Here is a 13,430-nt window from a genome sequence, read left to right as displayed (position 1 = left end):
TGAACCGATTAAAGTGATTCCCGGCAAGTTTTGAACGATAATATTCTTGTCTCATAGAAAGAATATAAAAAAGATTTGGAAAATGAAATAAAAGGCAGAGGAATGGATCTCAATTCAGAAGTTCTTGATATTCAAAGAGCAAAGCGAGCATCTGAAATGGCTAGTGAGGTAAGTATATTTAACAACTTAGAATGTATGCATTTTTAGCTAATTTTCTCATCTATCAATCTTTCTCAAAGATGATATACATCCCTATAAATACAACTTTTATGTTTAGGGATGATTGCCTACACATACAACTTTTATGTGTAGATGATTGTAAACAGCTATGTCCTAGTACTTTTTCTCCAGATAATGAATTTTTTTTAAAAGATGCTCGCAATCTCCTTTCTATGTAATATGCGAAAATGGCCATTTTTCCATTTCAGAGAAAATCTATGTAATAAACCAAAATAGTTTAAAGAGATCTAACTTCATCTCTTAAGTCCATAAAAGGCAGAAGATTGGGAAGGTGTGTTCTTATGGTCTATCAGTAACTGCAGTTAAAAAGTTCACATATAACCTTACTGACTCTCCCAATCTTTGCTGCTGAATGAGCCTCGTTAAACCTTTTTGTCAAATTAAAGTGGTTTCTACTCACTTTACATGCACTTTATAGGAAAGAATGAAATAGCTCTGAAGTGCTTTCAGTCCTTTAATCTTTGTATTATGTCATTAGTTTGGACCATCTAATGGCACTGTGCTTTGAAGAGAAGTTAGCTAAACTTAGCAGTGAAAAAGCTTAAAGACTTGTCCCCATATTTTAATAAACTGATTTTGATGATGACGATGACAACGACAGTTCTATTAGTCAGATTGCAAATTATAGAAACCCAACTCAAACTGGGTTCAGCAGCAAAGGAATTGCGTTAGCTCATTCAATAGAAAATCCAAAGATCGAGTTACCATGAAGTTGGAATTCAAATAATATCTCTCTTCCTTCAACTCTCAGTTCTGTTATCTTCTCTATTGACATCACTCTTGGGAGGCTGTTTCCATGTGATGGCCCCACTTAGTAACAGATAACTCATATCTGTGGGCTAATAATCCCAGTGAGCATTTGTTTTTTATATAGTTCCAATGAAGCACCTAGGGTTGTATCTCCTTGGATCAGCCTCTATCCTGTGCTCACACCTGACCTAATCATTGTGTCTGAGGTCAGGGGAGTATAATGTGCTGATTGGCCTCTTGTCATCACTCATTTGTTTATATAGTTTAACACTGTCTTAAATAAAACATTCTAAATGTTTATATGTTTCTAAAAGTTCGCCCTTATCTTGGCTATGTTCATGTTCTTTAAATAAATTAAAGGAAACATTGAACCGGCATTTCAGCAGAATTAAAAATATATGTGGGGAATAGGGGGCTGATGGAAATCAATTCCTCCCAAGTGGATGGATTGAGAGGGGTTGGAGGTCATTTCCCCAAAGGAAACTGTGGAGCTTGTTTCCAGAAAAAGGAGACATGGACGTTGGTCTGGCATGAACAGATGTTCACGGTGAGGCCTGTGACTCATGTTGTCATCACATGATCCTTACATTAATCATTTTCTACAAATTCTTCTGTTGTGATGACATGTTCAATCCACATGCAGAAGTCAATCTTGTAATCACTTGATAGTAACACTTGAAAAAACTGTCTCAGTCTTTCAGTGGCAAAGTACAGTCAGATGCAGTTGAATAACAGAGTGATGGCAGAAGCAGCATTAATCAGACCTTATTAGGAGAAGGAAGGGCTGGCCTAGGTCTTAGGGATGAAGGACCTGGAAAAGCTGTCAATTATGGACCACATCCCCTGAGCTGGGTTCTGTCCTCACAGTGCATTCTGCATGGTGGTACAGGGGATTCCATGGAGATATTGTGAGTTTGGTTCCAGACCACCACAATAAAGTGAATATTGTGATTAAAGTGAGTCACTTGAAATTTTTTGGTTTCCCAGTGCATATAAAAGTTATGTATACTTTTCCACATTGATCGACAATTTTGCAAAAGATTTCTCTGTGGCATGCGGTCATGTTGTTTGTTTTCAGAATCTTCATGGGAGTGAGCGTTGAAACCAACTGGAAAGCATCTTTTCTCTGTAGAAATGAATGTGGAAAGAACAGATATTTTGTATTTCACCCTTTTGCCTAAAAGCAAGCTTCTAAGACATGTTCTCTTTATGGAAAGTTGACATGTTTTAGTATTCACGTGTTTCCTTAGTATACTAATGACTGTGTTTATTCAACATTATTCTGATTTAGGTTTCTCTGTGTTCTTTGGGACTGCATACTAGGAAAATGGTGACAATTCAGTTATTGAGAACCCAGGTGAAAAACAGGCCTAGAGGAATTAGCCCTATTATGGTTACATGTAGCCAAACCAATTTTGGTGATGCTATTATCTTTGCAATCTAAGTGTCTCATTTGCATATAATCATAGTTATATTCCATTTTGCCAGATTGACTCCCTAGGCTTTAAAATTCTTTTCTCTCAACATTTGGGACTTTGTCATAATTTATTTTTAATATTCAAAGTTTATTTTTCAAGTAGAGTCAATGGAGTCTATTGTGACACCAATGTCCCCTCAATACTCAAATCTTCCTGTGTCTGTGGGCTTGACCATGTGACTTTCTTAAGCCAATGTGACTCAGGCAGAGGCTCTAAACATACTTGTGTCTCCTCTTAGAATGTAGATGTTGTTTTAAAACCTTCTAAGTTTTGGGGTGTTTTGTAGCTGTAAAAGATAACTGATGCAACTAGTGTCTAACGTAGTTCATTTATGTGCTTTAGAAAACTTTAAGATTTGAAAATTCATATCAAAAAATTAAGTGACATATTTCGACATGATACTTCGTTTGCTATCTATTGTCAGTGCCTTGGTTTCTACATATGTTGTCCTTCAAAGGAAATGTTTTGGGGCTTTGAATAATAGACTTACTAAAAACAGAGAGCTTTTTACAGAGAGTAGTAATTGAATCTTATTATTTTGAAAGTTAAACATTGTTACTTGTATTTTGATTTAGAAAAGTGAAACAGTCTAAGTCAGTAAAAACAGGAAAAGTTATGAGTAGAAGATAGGGGAAAGATACAATTTTTCCCAGATTGAGATTTTTGTTTATAGCTTATCTAAATTTGGAATATCTCAAATACACAAACCAATGTTTACATTGTAGCAGAGAATCTGAAAGTCTCGAGTATGTTAACATCATAGGAAATAATTGTTTTAACTTATGCAATTGATATAGTTGATAGATTTTTTAAATAAAACTTTTCTTGAAAGAATAATATATATACAAAAAAGCACATTTGTAAGTATACAGCTTGCTGAATTTTATAATCAGTTTTCAAATGTGACAAGAGTTTCTAAAGTCATGTGTGTCTATGTATTATAACTATTTTGAAAGTAACAGATAATCTAATTCGAGCTGACTTTTTTTTTTAAAAAAAGCAGATAATTTATTGTTCTTACAACTGAACAGTAGATAAATTCTTTGGCATGTCTTGACTTAGGACTCAAGTATTGGGTTACAGTTTCAGTTTTTGCCTTTCAGTTCTCAGGCAGGTTTTCTTCTCCTATTTGCAAAGAGCCTTCCAGTAAATCCCGGGGCTGCATCCTTTCTCATTCATGTCTAGAAGGAAAGAGATAGTCTCTAGATATCTTATGTGGAAAAAGAAATTCAACCATCCTTGAACCAGTCGTGCAGGGTCAGGGATGTGGTATAATGATTTACTTAAGACCATCAGAACCTGAGCCTTGGACCAATCTCATCTAAGCTGAGTGGTTTAGAATGGGGGAGTGCTGAGTTGCTCAGTGGTCAACCAGGGAACCAATGAAGGGAAGAGAAGGGGCAGATTCTGAGGAGGCAGACAACACTTATCCCCTATAGAGTGAAAAGCAGCAATTTTACAGTCACTTTCTATTGATATTCCTCAACTGAGTTATACACTAACCAAGAATTTATCAATTTATCATATTGGAATATAAAAATTTCCCCTTGGCTAGTGCTGTTGTTTTTTTTTTTTTTAAATACAAATTAATAGGAAAAAACCTTCTGATTACTTGAGAATGAGTCATTCGAAGTCATGTTCCTACCACAAATTAAAACTCTTTCTCATTGTATAGAAGTAAAAAAAACAGGACTCCACTTAATTTCAAATGATATGGTCCTGATGTCAAAATGACATCACAGTTTTTCAGCATGGTTTTTAAAACAATTAGAGAGCCCCAACTGCATGTTTCATTTTTTGCAGAAAGACTATAAAAGAGATCTGGAGACTGAAATTAAAGGGAAAGGAATGCAGGTGAGCACAGACACTCTCGATGTCCAGAGAGCTAAGAAGGCATCCGTGATGGCCAGCCAGGTAAGAACACAGTGGGATGCAAAGTTGAAAACAAACATACTGAAGCATATGTAGAAAGAGTATAAATGTTATTTCCGTATGGGTGGCTTTGAGATTCAAACACATAAATACCTACATTGCTATCAAAGGTTAAGCAAGACTTTAAGATTATTTTCTGTTCTTTTAGAAACAATATAAGAAAGACTTAGAAAATGAAATTAAAGGGAAAGGAATGCAAGTGAGCATGGATATCCCAGATATACTTCGAGCCAAGAGGGCATCTGAAATCTATAGTCAGGTTAGTTGGCATGAAGATGCTCAGACTTATGTATTCTAATATCCAGTCACCATGTGCTTTGTGTGTTTATATGATTTACATCTTTTTGAAGGCATTGCATTCAAAGTTAGTATACTCCAATCTTAAGAAATCATTAGCTAAACTTGATTAACCTTACTAATTAAAGGAATAAGTACCTTGTTTTGAGTCCAAAAGCATTTTGCCCCCCTTTTTTGACTCTGCTATATACTTGGCTCAAATGCTCTTTGCCCATACTACAAAAAAATAGTTATAATTTGTCTTTTAACTACATCACAATGAATACTATTATTAGCATCATTAGCTCCAAATTAAAGTTAGCAGTGGCTAAAAACTGCATAAGGTATAAGGTAAAATTTAATATTAGCTAAATATTAAAGGATGAGTTAATTTTTTTTTTGGTAAAATGTAGATTTGCCAAATATACCTGTCACATTTTCTCTAAACAAATGAATGTAGGAGAAATAATAACCACAGAAGAAATATTTATGGAGCAATTTATGAATAAAATCTGATTTGGGCAAAAATATTTGTTAGTGAATACTATCTTTGCTATAAAATTTACATGAAAAAGAATGAATCCCAGTGGAAAAAAAGTAAATGAGAATGAAAAAAATTAATGCGGTTGTAGAAAACTGATTATAGAGTTAAATCTGGTTAATGAGTTTGTGCTGAAAATAATTTTAAACAAAATTTGGCCAAATTTGTTAAAATTCTGCTTGAAGCATAAACAAGAACACTAAACATTCACTGGTTCAAAAGGGGAATATCAAATGTCAAAGGAGTTGCCTGCCACTCGGCCTCCTCAGACAACACAGCATTGAATCCTGGAGTGCATATTCTTCTGTCCTCAGTGCCTCTTGATGGCATCTGAAGTTGGAGACATAGACTCTACCATTTCAGCTTAACTAAAATCCTGGGTAAATACATTAAATAGGCAAGTGAGTATTGAGTCAGTGAAGAAAGTTTGCTATCTGAAGAATGCCAAACTCATTCCTTCAGTCAGCAAATATTTCCTGAGCACCAATTCACATACAAAATTAGACATGGTAATGCCCCTAGAGAGCTACATACTAATCTATAATCACATAAATATAGTACTACAGACTACAATAGATACTACTTGAAAGTAAAAGTATCAAGACTGAAGACTTCCCAGAGAAGAGGGTGCCTGAGCTGTCAGATTTCCTGCTTTAACTTCACAGTGTTGGTTTTTTTTAGTGTGACACAAAAGACATCTAACTTTAAGGGATATTAACAAATTTCAAATATGATCTTAAGAGGATGCAGTGATGCTGTGGTGTTTTTCAACATGAACAGTAGTTACTTTTCTTCAATATGCCATAATGGTTAACTTCACTAATTTTGGGGTCAGAGAGGCTGATTTTAAATCATAGCTCTGATATTTATTATGTAGTACCTCAGTTTTCCCATCTGTAAGATGGAGATAATAATAGTACCTGCACGTGTGGCTGATTAAATGAGTTAGTGTGTTAAGTGTTTGGAACAGTATTAGAACAATACACAAGACACAATAAGTACTATGTATTAGTTTAGGGTATTGCCTAGGTTGTATTAGAGCTCTGAGTAGTTTGTTTAGTGGATAGAAAATCGAGATTTTTATTTCAACCACAATATATGGGTACCTTTTCCTGGATCAAATGTATTTTTACCTGAAATAGAAAGCAAAGCACAAAATTAAGTAGGTATAGAGATCCAGGTTACTTGCAGGAACTATCAGGCCATTTGAACAGAGACCAAGATTGCTCATGAAAGCATAGGTCTTAAGCTTAGGAAGGGCATAAGGGCAAGTCCTCCAAGATGTTCGAGTGGACCAGGGTGGAAATCAGAGCCTGAGTAGCGGTGAGGCTGTCGTGGTGGATTCTTTGCTTACTCTGTTTACACATGCCTTTTATTTTTGCGGTTGCATCAACTGTTTTGAATCATAAGCTATAATTTAGAGTCATGTGTTATGGTAGAGTTGGAAGAAGTGGTACTGTTCTCTGTTTCTGTGTCTCTGTCTCTCATATACAAAAACACTGAGTTTCAGATTCATATTGTTTATATTTTTAGAAAAAGTATAAAGATGAAGCAGAGAAGATGCTTTCTAACTATTCTACTGTGGCAGATACTCCTGAAATTCAGAGAATTAAGACAGCGCAACAAAACATCAGTGCGGTGAGTAGTCCTTAGTTTTTTTTAAGTTGTCCACTTGAAATTTTATGTTTTGTGAGGAATGACCTCTTTTTTCATTGTCTGATTTTTTTTTTTGCTGTATTACCTTAGTTTTCTGTCAAATGCATTATCTTTATTTCTTTAAAATAATAGAAATACTGAATACTCTTTAAAAGTATAATTTATCATGATTGTTTTGAAATTGCAAATTCAAAGTTTCCTCTTTGGTATAAGTGACAGTTATTAACTGGATTTTAAAATCTGACTTGGGGAGGAAATCTTAATCTTCCACACAACTATTACTTTGAAGATGAAAATATTCATATGAAGTGATTTTCTTTTTAATCACTGAGTATTTGCACTGATAATATATCTAGGGAATTACTGTTTCATAACCAATTCCTAAACTTTCATATTTTTATTTCTGAGGCATAGGAATTACATCAGCACTCTTCATTAAGAGATTTGGTCTATATTTAGTGGCTGTATATACTTGACTTCTGTTCTAAAATTATAAAAATTGACCATACAACCAGTATTTTAATGTTGAATTAGCTCAGTCAGTTAGTAGTTAAGCAAGTGTCTCATCAAAATGTAAATCTATTACATTTAATGACTTCTGGAATATTTTGTGTGTCCTGATTAATTGGCACGCTTCAGTTCTTAGGGTATGCTGGTCAGGTGTCTGCCGGGGCTCCACAAGGAGGGCCAGGCAGTCCTGAGAAAATCAATCCTGTGATTCCATGGTATTCCAGATTTCTAGCTTTGGGAGGAAAACATCTCTCCCACAGTGCTGTCCTGCTCCCACGGGGGCCACTGGATGGCCAAATGTCAAGAGAGGGAGTAATTCTGTCCTCAGATGACTTTCTTATAATTGCCCTATTTTTCTGTAGAGTGCTCTTTTTTTTGTTTTGCTTTGTGTTTGAGAGGGATAGATGATGTTGGTAGGAGTGGAGAGACATGTGGAAAGGTTAACAAATAAGTGGAGGAGGAGGAAAGTAGACTTTGAATTAACATTCATGTTGGCAATAGAATATTAGTATTTTCTTTGATGAGAGTGTGGGTATTCTTGTGTTTGGAGAATAGCAGTTGTTTAAAATTTCATGCTGTTTTTGAATCAAATGATAACTGCTTAATGAGCTTTTGTAATGTGTGCTTTGATTTTTCTTAAATACACATGTGACATATATTTATATTTGAAGAGGGAAACTCTGGTTTGCCAATTTATATTCTTAAAGCAAACAGTCCGCAGCCAGCTAAGGTAGCAGTCGTGCCCTAGAACAGGTAACAGAGGGTTACTTGTAAGATTATGGGATATGAAACTAATGTTGGACATGTATTATTATAATTATTTGATTAATTCATATATTGTTGGTATTCATGAATAGATGCAGTATTCACATCATTATAAAACCCAGGAAATCGTGTTTCTTTTATAAGAATCAGATCTAGGACTTGAATTCTGACAAGCTTTGTTATCCTTTTCCTTCTCTCATAATAAAGGTATTTTATAAGAAAGAAATAGGAGCTGGAACAGCAGTAAAAGACACTCCAGAGATTGAACAAGTGAAGAAAAATCAGCAGAATATTAGTTCAGTAAGTTCTCTATAGCATTAATTATCCTTTCCAAAAGCAAACAGAAGCTTGAGAAATATTTATTGTTCTTAACTGACTAATTTTTTCTTTTATTTTTCACTTTCTTGAAATGCTGTTTCATCATATATCTATGGTCTTACTTGCAGAATGAAAACTGTAGCCTTGTTCCCATTTTGATATAGTGAGGAAGAGATAGGTCATTTTAATGAACTCTAGCATTAGATTTCATCTCTTTGAACAGAATTCAACTGTATTAAATTTTGCAGAGAAAGGATCCATTTCAGTACCTCTCTACAACTTGGAAGAAAGAAATTTTACCCTGAAAATTTATTTGGTGGCTTAAGTCAAGAGTTAGATTTAAAAAATAAAATAGTACCAGTTCATTTTTAACCAATGTCAGTCACAATTTTTAGCTTTCTCTCAGACACATTTCTGTCCATATTTCTCTTCTCCAGCTCCATTTACCTTCTAATACTTACAGCAAAGAAAAATACACACCATCACTGGTCATTATCAAGTGTAAAAGTAACTTATTCTCCATTTACCTTGGGACTGAGGGGAGGAGTAAAAGAGGTGTTTAATGTTATTGGCAAAAGTTTTTTTCTATGCAGTGCTTGACATTTCAATGAATAATTGCTCTCCTTACCAATAGGTATTTTCCCTTGTATATGCATATTTATTTATTTATTTTTATTTTTAATTCTTAAAAATCTTTTACATTTTTTTGTACAGACAGGGATCTTGCTATATAACCTAGGCTGGTCTTGAACTCCTGGCCTCAAGCAAGCTTCTTGCCTTGACTTCCCAAGGTGCAGGGGTTACACACATGAGTCACCATGCTTGGCCCCATGTTTATGTAGTATATTTTGTTTCTTGTTGAGGAAGTAAAAATGGTTCCTTCTTTAATGTACTTTCTTTGGGGTTTTTTGTTTTGTTTTGTTTTGTTTTGAGTTGGAGTCTCACTCTGTTGCACAGACTGGAGTGCAGTGACCGCTCCCGGCCACTGCAGCCTCGACCTGCTGGGCTCCAGGAATCCTTCCGCCTCAGCCTTCCAGTAGCTGGAACTACAGGTGTGCGCTACCATGCTCGGCTAATTTTTTGATTTATTGTAGAGATGAGGTCTCGCCAAGTTGCCCAGGCGGGTCTCGAACCCGCGGGCTCAGGCAATCCAGTCACCTCAGCCTCCCGAAGGTGCGGGATTACAGGCTGAGCCACCGAGCCTAGCTCATAACGTACTTTTTCCGACGTCTTCACCTCTACCCTTGGAGATGGTACCTTCCAGAACTTTTCTTTAAGTATTCAAGTAAAACTGCCCTGATTTGACTCATCTATGGGTAACTCTGGTAGGTAAGTGGTATCCTGAGAACATGAGTGTGGGCTAGCATTTGTGGAGAAAGTGTAGGAAGTGTAGAAAGGGCAAGGGAATGCTGTAGTAAAACATACTTCAAAATGCAACTAGAAAAAGTCTGCAGCATTTAAGTGGGGCAAAAGTCTGTAGCATGAATGAAGCTATCTCCTGGAGCATAAGGAGAAAGAACTAGGTCCAGGCATGGATGAAGGTGTATGAATGTGTTGTTCTGATCTGCTACGGCGAGAGCCTGTGTCAAGGCAGCACTTGGGTTTGGTAGAGGAATTAGTTTGGGAGAGGAGAATAAACTGTTTGTTTCCTTCACTTTCAAATGATAATATGTGAAATGTAGCCATCAATGTACTGTGATATAATGTTATAAATGTTCTGTAGTGTGCAATTCTATAACCTACAGTGAAATGACTCTGTCATTTTGATTAGTTTATAGTCCTATGAAAAACAAAAATGTTCATCTTTAATCATGTTTAGCTTCTTACCCGAGGAAAATCACACAAAGTAGTACAGTATATCATTTCTTTTCCCAACATCCCACAGCCTCTTCTAGCAACACAATAAATGCATAGTTTGGTATCTCTGTGAGGTGGGGCCATAAACTCCTACTTAGTATTCAAATGGAAAGTTGCCCTTTCAAGATTTGCTAGATCTGTCAAACCAAGATATGATTCTCTAACATTTAAAGATCTCGACATTTTCTACCTCCAGAGTACAAGCCTTTTAGCTATTAGCTCTCTGTGTTAAAACTGTTTTTGAATTTTATTTAGATGTAGCCTGTCTCAGTGAGCTTTCACTTTAACTGTTTTGGGTCTGAACTAACACTGGCATTGTTACTCATATTGAATCCACAGATTCTAAGACATAGATGACATCTGAGATCTTTAGGTACTGTGTCTTTATGACAGTCTGCATGGATTTCTGCTTTAATCATTTTCAACATTACCAAGTTATTTCTGAAACAGGTTTTGTGTTGAATTTCTGTGGAATTTCAGCACAGGTCTCTTAAGTCAGGTCTGTGCTTCCATGTATTTACATGCATGTATCCTTTTTCTCAAATTCAATCTTCCATGAATTTTAGACATGTAACATGCCACCAGAAGTGGTAGCATCAGTAACATTTTGCAAATTAAAAGGACTGTTCCTTGTCCCATGCATGACTGTGTGCTGGTATAACCATTTGCCTGGTTGATCTTCCTCTAAATATTATGATACAAGGGGGAGTTTTGAATGAAGTGGATGACAGGATAAAGGTGGGATTTTCATAAAGTGATTATGTGGGAAAAAGAGACTCATGACTGTCTTGTATTGACCCTTCTTATAGTGGTTAGAACTCAGTGGTCTATGCCTTTAGTATACTTCTCTCCAATTACCTTGTACTCTTCGTTTATTATGGTCATTTTATTTTTTTCCTTATTCTGGATTATGTGTATGCTCTCTGTCAGACAAGCAGTGTTTCCCAGACTCTGACTAACTCAGTTTGACTTTTGTCTTTAAATACATGTTAAGTTTTAATTACCATATTAATAGATAGAAACAACCTTTCAGCTAGAAAATAATAAATCATTATATCATTTAATATAATTTCCATGGTTTTTTCATGTATCTGCCAAATGATAAAATGTATTTTTATAAGCAACATTTGCTTATTTTAATTAATAAACTCTTATAGTGATGATAGGTGAATGGATATGGATTTATTTGTACATTAGGATAAAGGAATCCTGAAAGCATCAGAAAATGAAAACTTGTATTCCCAGTGAAGGAAAAATAATGTTGAAATATATATTAAAAAATTATGCAATAGTTATAAATGAAGAATCCTTAACTATTTTTAGGCCTTGTGTAGAATACTATTAACATTATATTCTTATGATTTATTCAGGTGAAATACAAAGAAGAGATTAAACATGCAACAGCCATTTCTGATCCTCCAGAGCTGAGGCGAGTTAAAGAAAACCAGAAGAACATCAGCAATGTGATTCAATTTCCTTAAGTATTTTTTTCTGTTTTATTGGGTACCAATCTGTTATAATGAGGGCATGCCACCTGTACAGGTAAAATCCCATTAAAGTGAATACTATTGCAAGAGGGTCATTTCCTTAAAAGTGGAGATAACATTTTACCCATCATTATATCTTCCAAGACACCTAGTCCAAAGCTTTGTGAACGTTTGTTTATTAAAGAAATGTGTTATTGAATGTCTACTCTGTTCTTGCTCTCATAGGATTTCAAAGATGAGTGAGATATGCCCTAAGATTAAGAGTTTGGACATTTTAAAGGTCTGCAGGAGAAAGAGAGATACATAATTATTACACATTGTTTAAGTTCTTTGGCAATTGTTAATACTTGTGTGTTTACTCTGTTTCTGAGTATTTACATGCAATAGCTCCTTTAACCATAAGTAATAATACCGCTTACAAAGTGCTATGGAAACACCAAGAAGGAAGGCTCTGTAGTGGGAGAGAGGCATGGCCTTAGAGAAGCAGTAACATTGGAGTTAGATTTTCAAGATTTAATAAAGGCTTGGGGTGGATTTTGTAAGGAAGGGCATTCCTAGTAGAATATACCAAGTATGTTTGGGATCCAGCACCTGTTCAAGAAGTGTAGAGGGTTAGTGTGATGAGTACTTGGGGTGAAAGATGGGAGGCAATGATGCTGGAGAGGGAAGCTGAGATACAGATCATAAAGAAGTAGTATGGAGTCCCATGGTATCCCCAGAGTGTAGTTTGTATGCCACTATGGCATTCAAGATGTTATGAAGCCCCCCAATGAGCAGTCCTTGACTTAGTGATTAAATTGTTTTAATGTTTACTGTCTCCTAAAAGGAGGATTACTAGTTTTCAATGTATGGTGGAAATATAACACTCTCTTAAAATAGCCTTATTTGAAGGCAACAGCGAGTTAATTTAGTGAAAAAGTAATACTGTAACAACATAGGTGTGTTTTATAGAATTTATCTGGTGTGGCATATGGAAAGTGTTATGCAAATGGCAGAAATTTGGGAAATTTGGATATCACCCAAGTGAGGGATAAGAACATGGACCTGAGACTGCAGGTTGGTTTGATCTCAGCTCCAGACCTTACTTGTATAATCTTCACAAGCCAACAATCTCTCATAGCCTCCATTTCCTTGTCTATAAAATAGGGATTAGAGTATTAAAGAGATATTGCCTGTAAAGCACACAACATGTTTGTGAATGGAAGAATGCAAGACATAATTATGCTTCCTATCAAGTTTATGTTCTCAAACTTGTATCCACTAGAAATTGACTGTAGCAGTTTCTCTACATCACTAATGCTAATCTGCTATTAAGTTTTTCCCCTCTGAGCTTTATCTAAGAGTAATCTTTCCTTGTATCCTGCCATCAGTAGAGTTTAAACTGAAACTTTCCTCATCTTAACTCAATCTTCCCAGTCACACGAATCTGTCTAACCTCTCAAACTACATACCATGGCACAAAGAAAGTCAGAGATTGAGGAAAGAGGTCAGATCGGAGGGTCCTAACCCTTTTTCATTTATTTTCCAGGCTTATTAAACTTCTCTTCACTTTCATGTTCACTGCATGTACATCTCAAGTCCTTTTTTTTTTTTTTTTTTTTTGGAGTCTCACTCTGGCCC

At 35.5% G+C, this 13,430-nt stretch overlaps 1 protein-coding gene across 1 annotated transcript in view; it reads left to right on the top strand.

Moving 5' to 3' along the window:
• NEBL (nebulette) overlaps positions 1-13,430 on the top strand; it is a gene marked incomplete at its 3' end in the record, with an annotated part of 81,407 nt that overhangs the window by 56,776 nt on the left and 11,201 nt on the right. Inside the window, exons 12-17 of the mRNA XM_008055913.2 lie at positions 58-168; positions 4,272-4,382; positions 4,549-4,659; positions 6,751-6,855; positions 8,356-8,448; positions 11,694-11,786. Of these exons, the coding sequence (XP_008054104.1) occupies positions 58-168; positions 4,272-4,382; positions 4,549-4,659; positions 6,751-6,855; positions 8,356-8,448; positions 11,694-11,786 (624 nt within the window). The remainder of the gene's footprint in view (positions 1-57; positions 169-4,271; positions 4,383-4,548; positions 4,660-6,750; positions 6,856-8,355; positions 8,449-11,693; positions 11,787-13,430) is intronic.

The sequence above is a fragment of the Carlito syrichta genome, unplaced genomic scaffold (genome assembly GCF_000164805.1).
Source record: "Carlito syrichta isolate Samal-C Ts95f unplaced genomic scaffold, Tarsius_syrichta-2.0.1 Scaffold302026, whole genome shotgun sequence".
Classification (NCBI taxonomy): Eukaryota; Metazoa; Chordata; class Mammalia; order Primates; family Tarsiidae; genus Carlito; species Carlito syrichta.
Note: the sequence above shows the minus strand (reverse complement) of the source record. Positions and strands in the feature narration are given on the sequence as shown.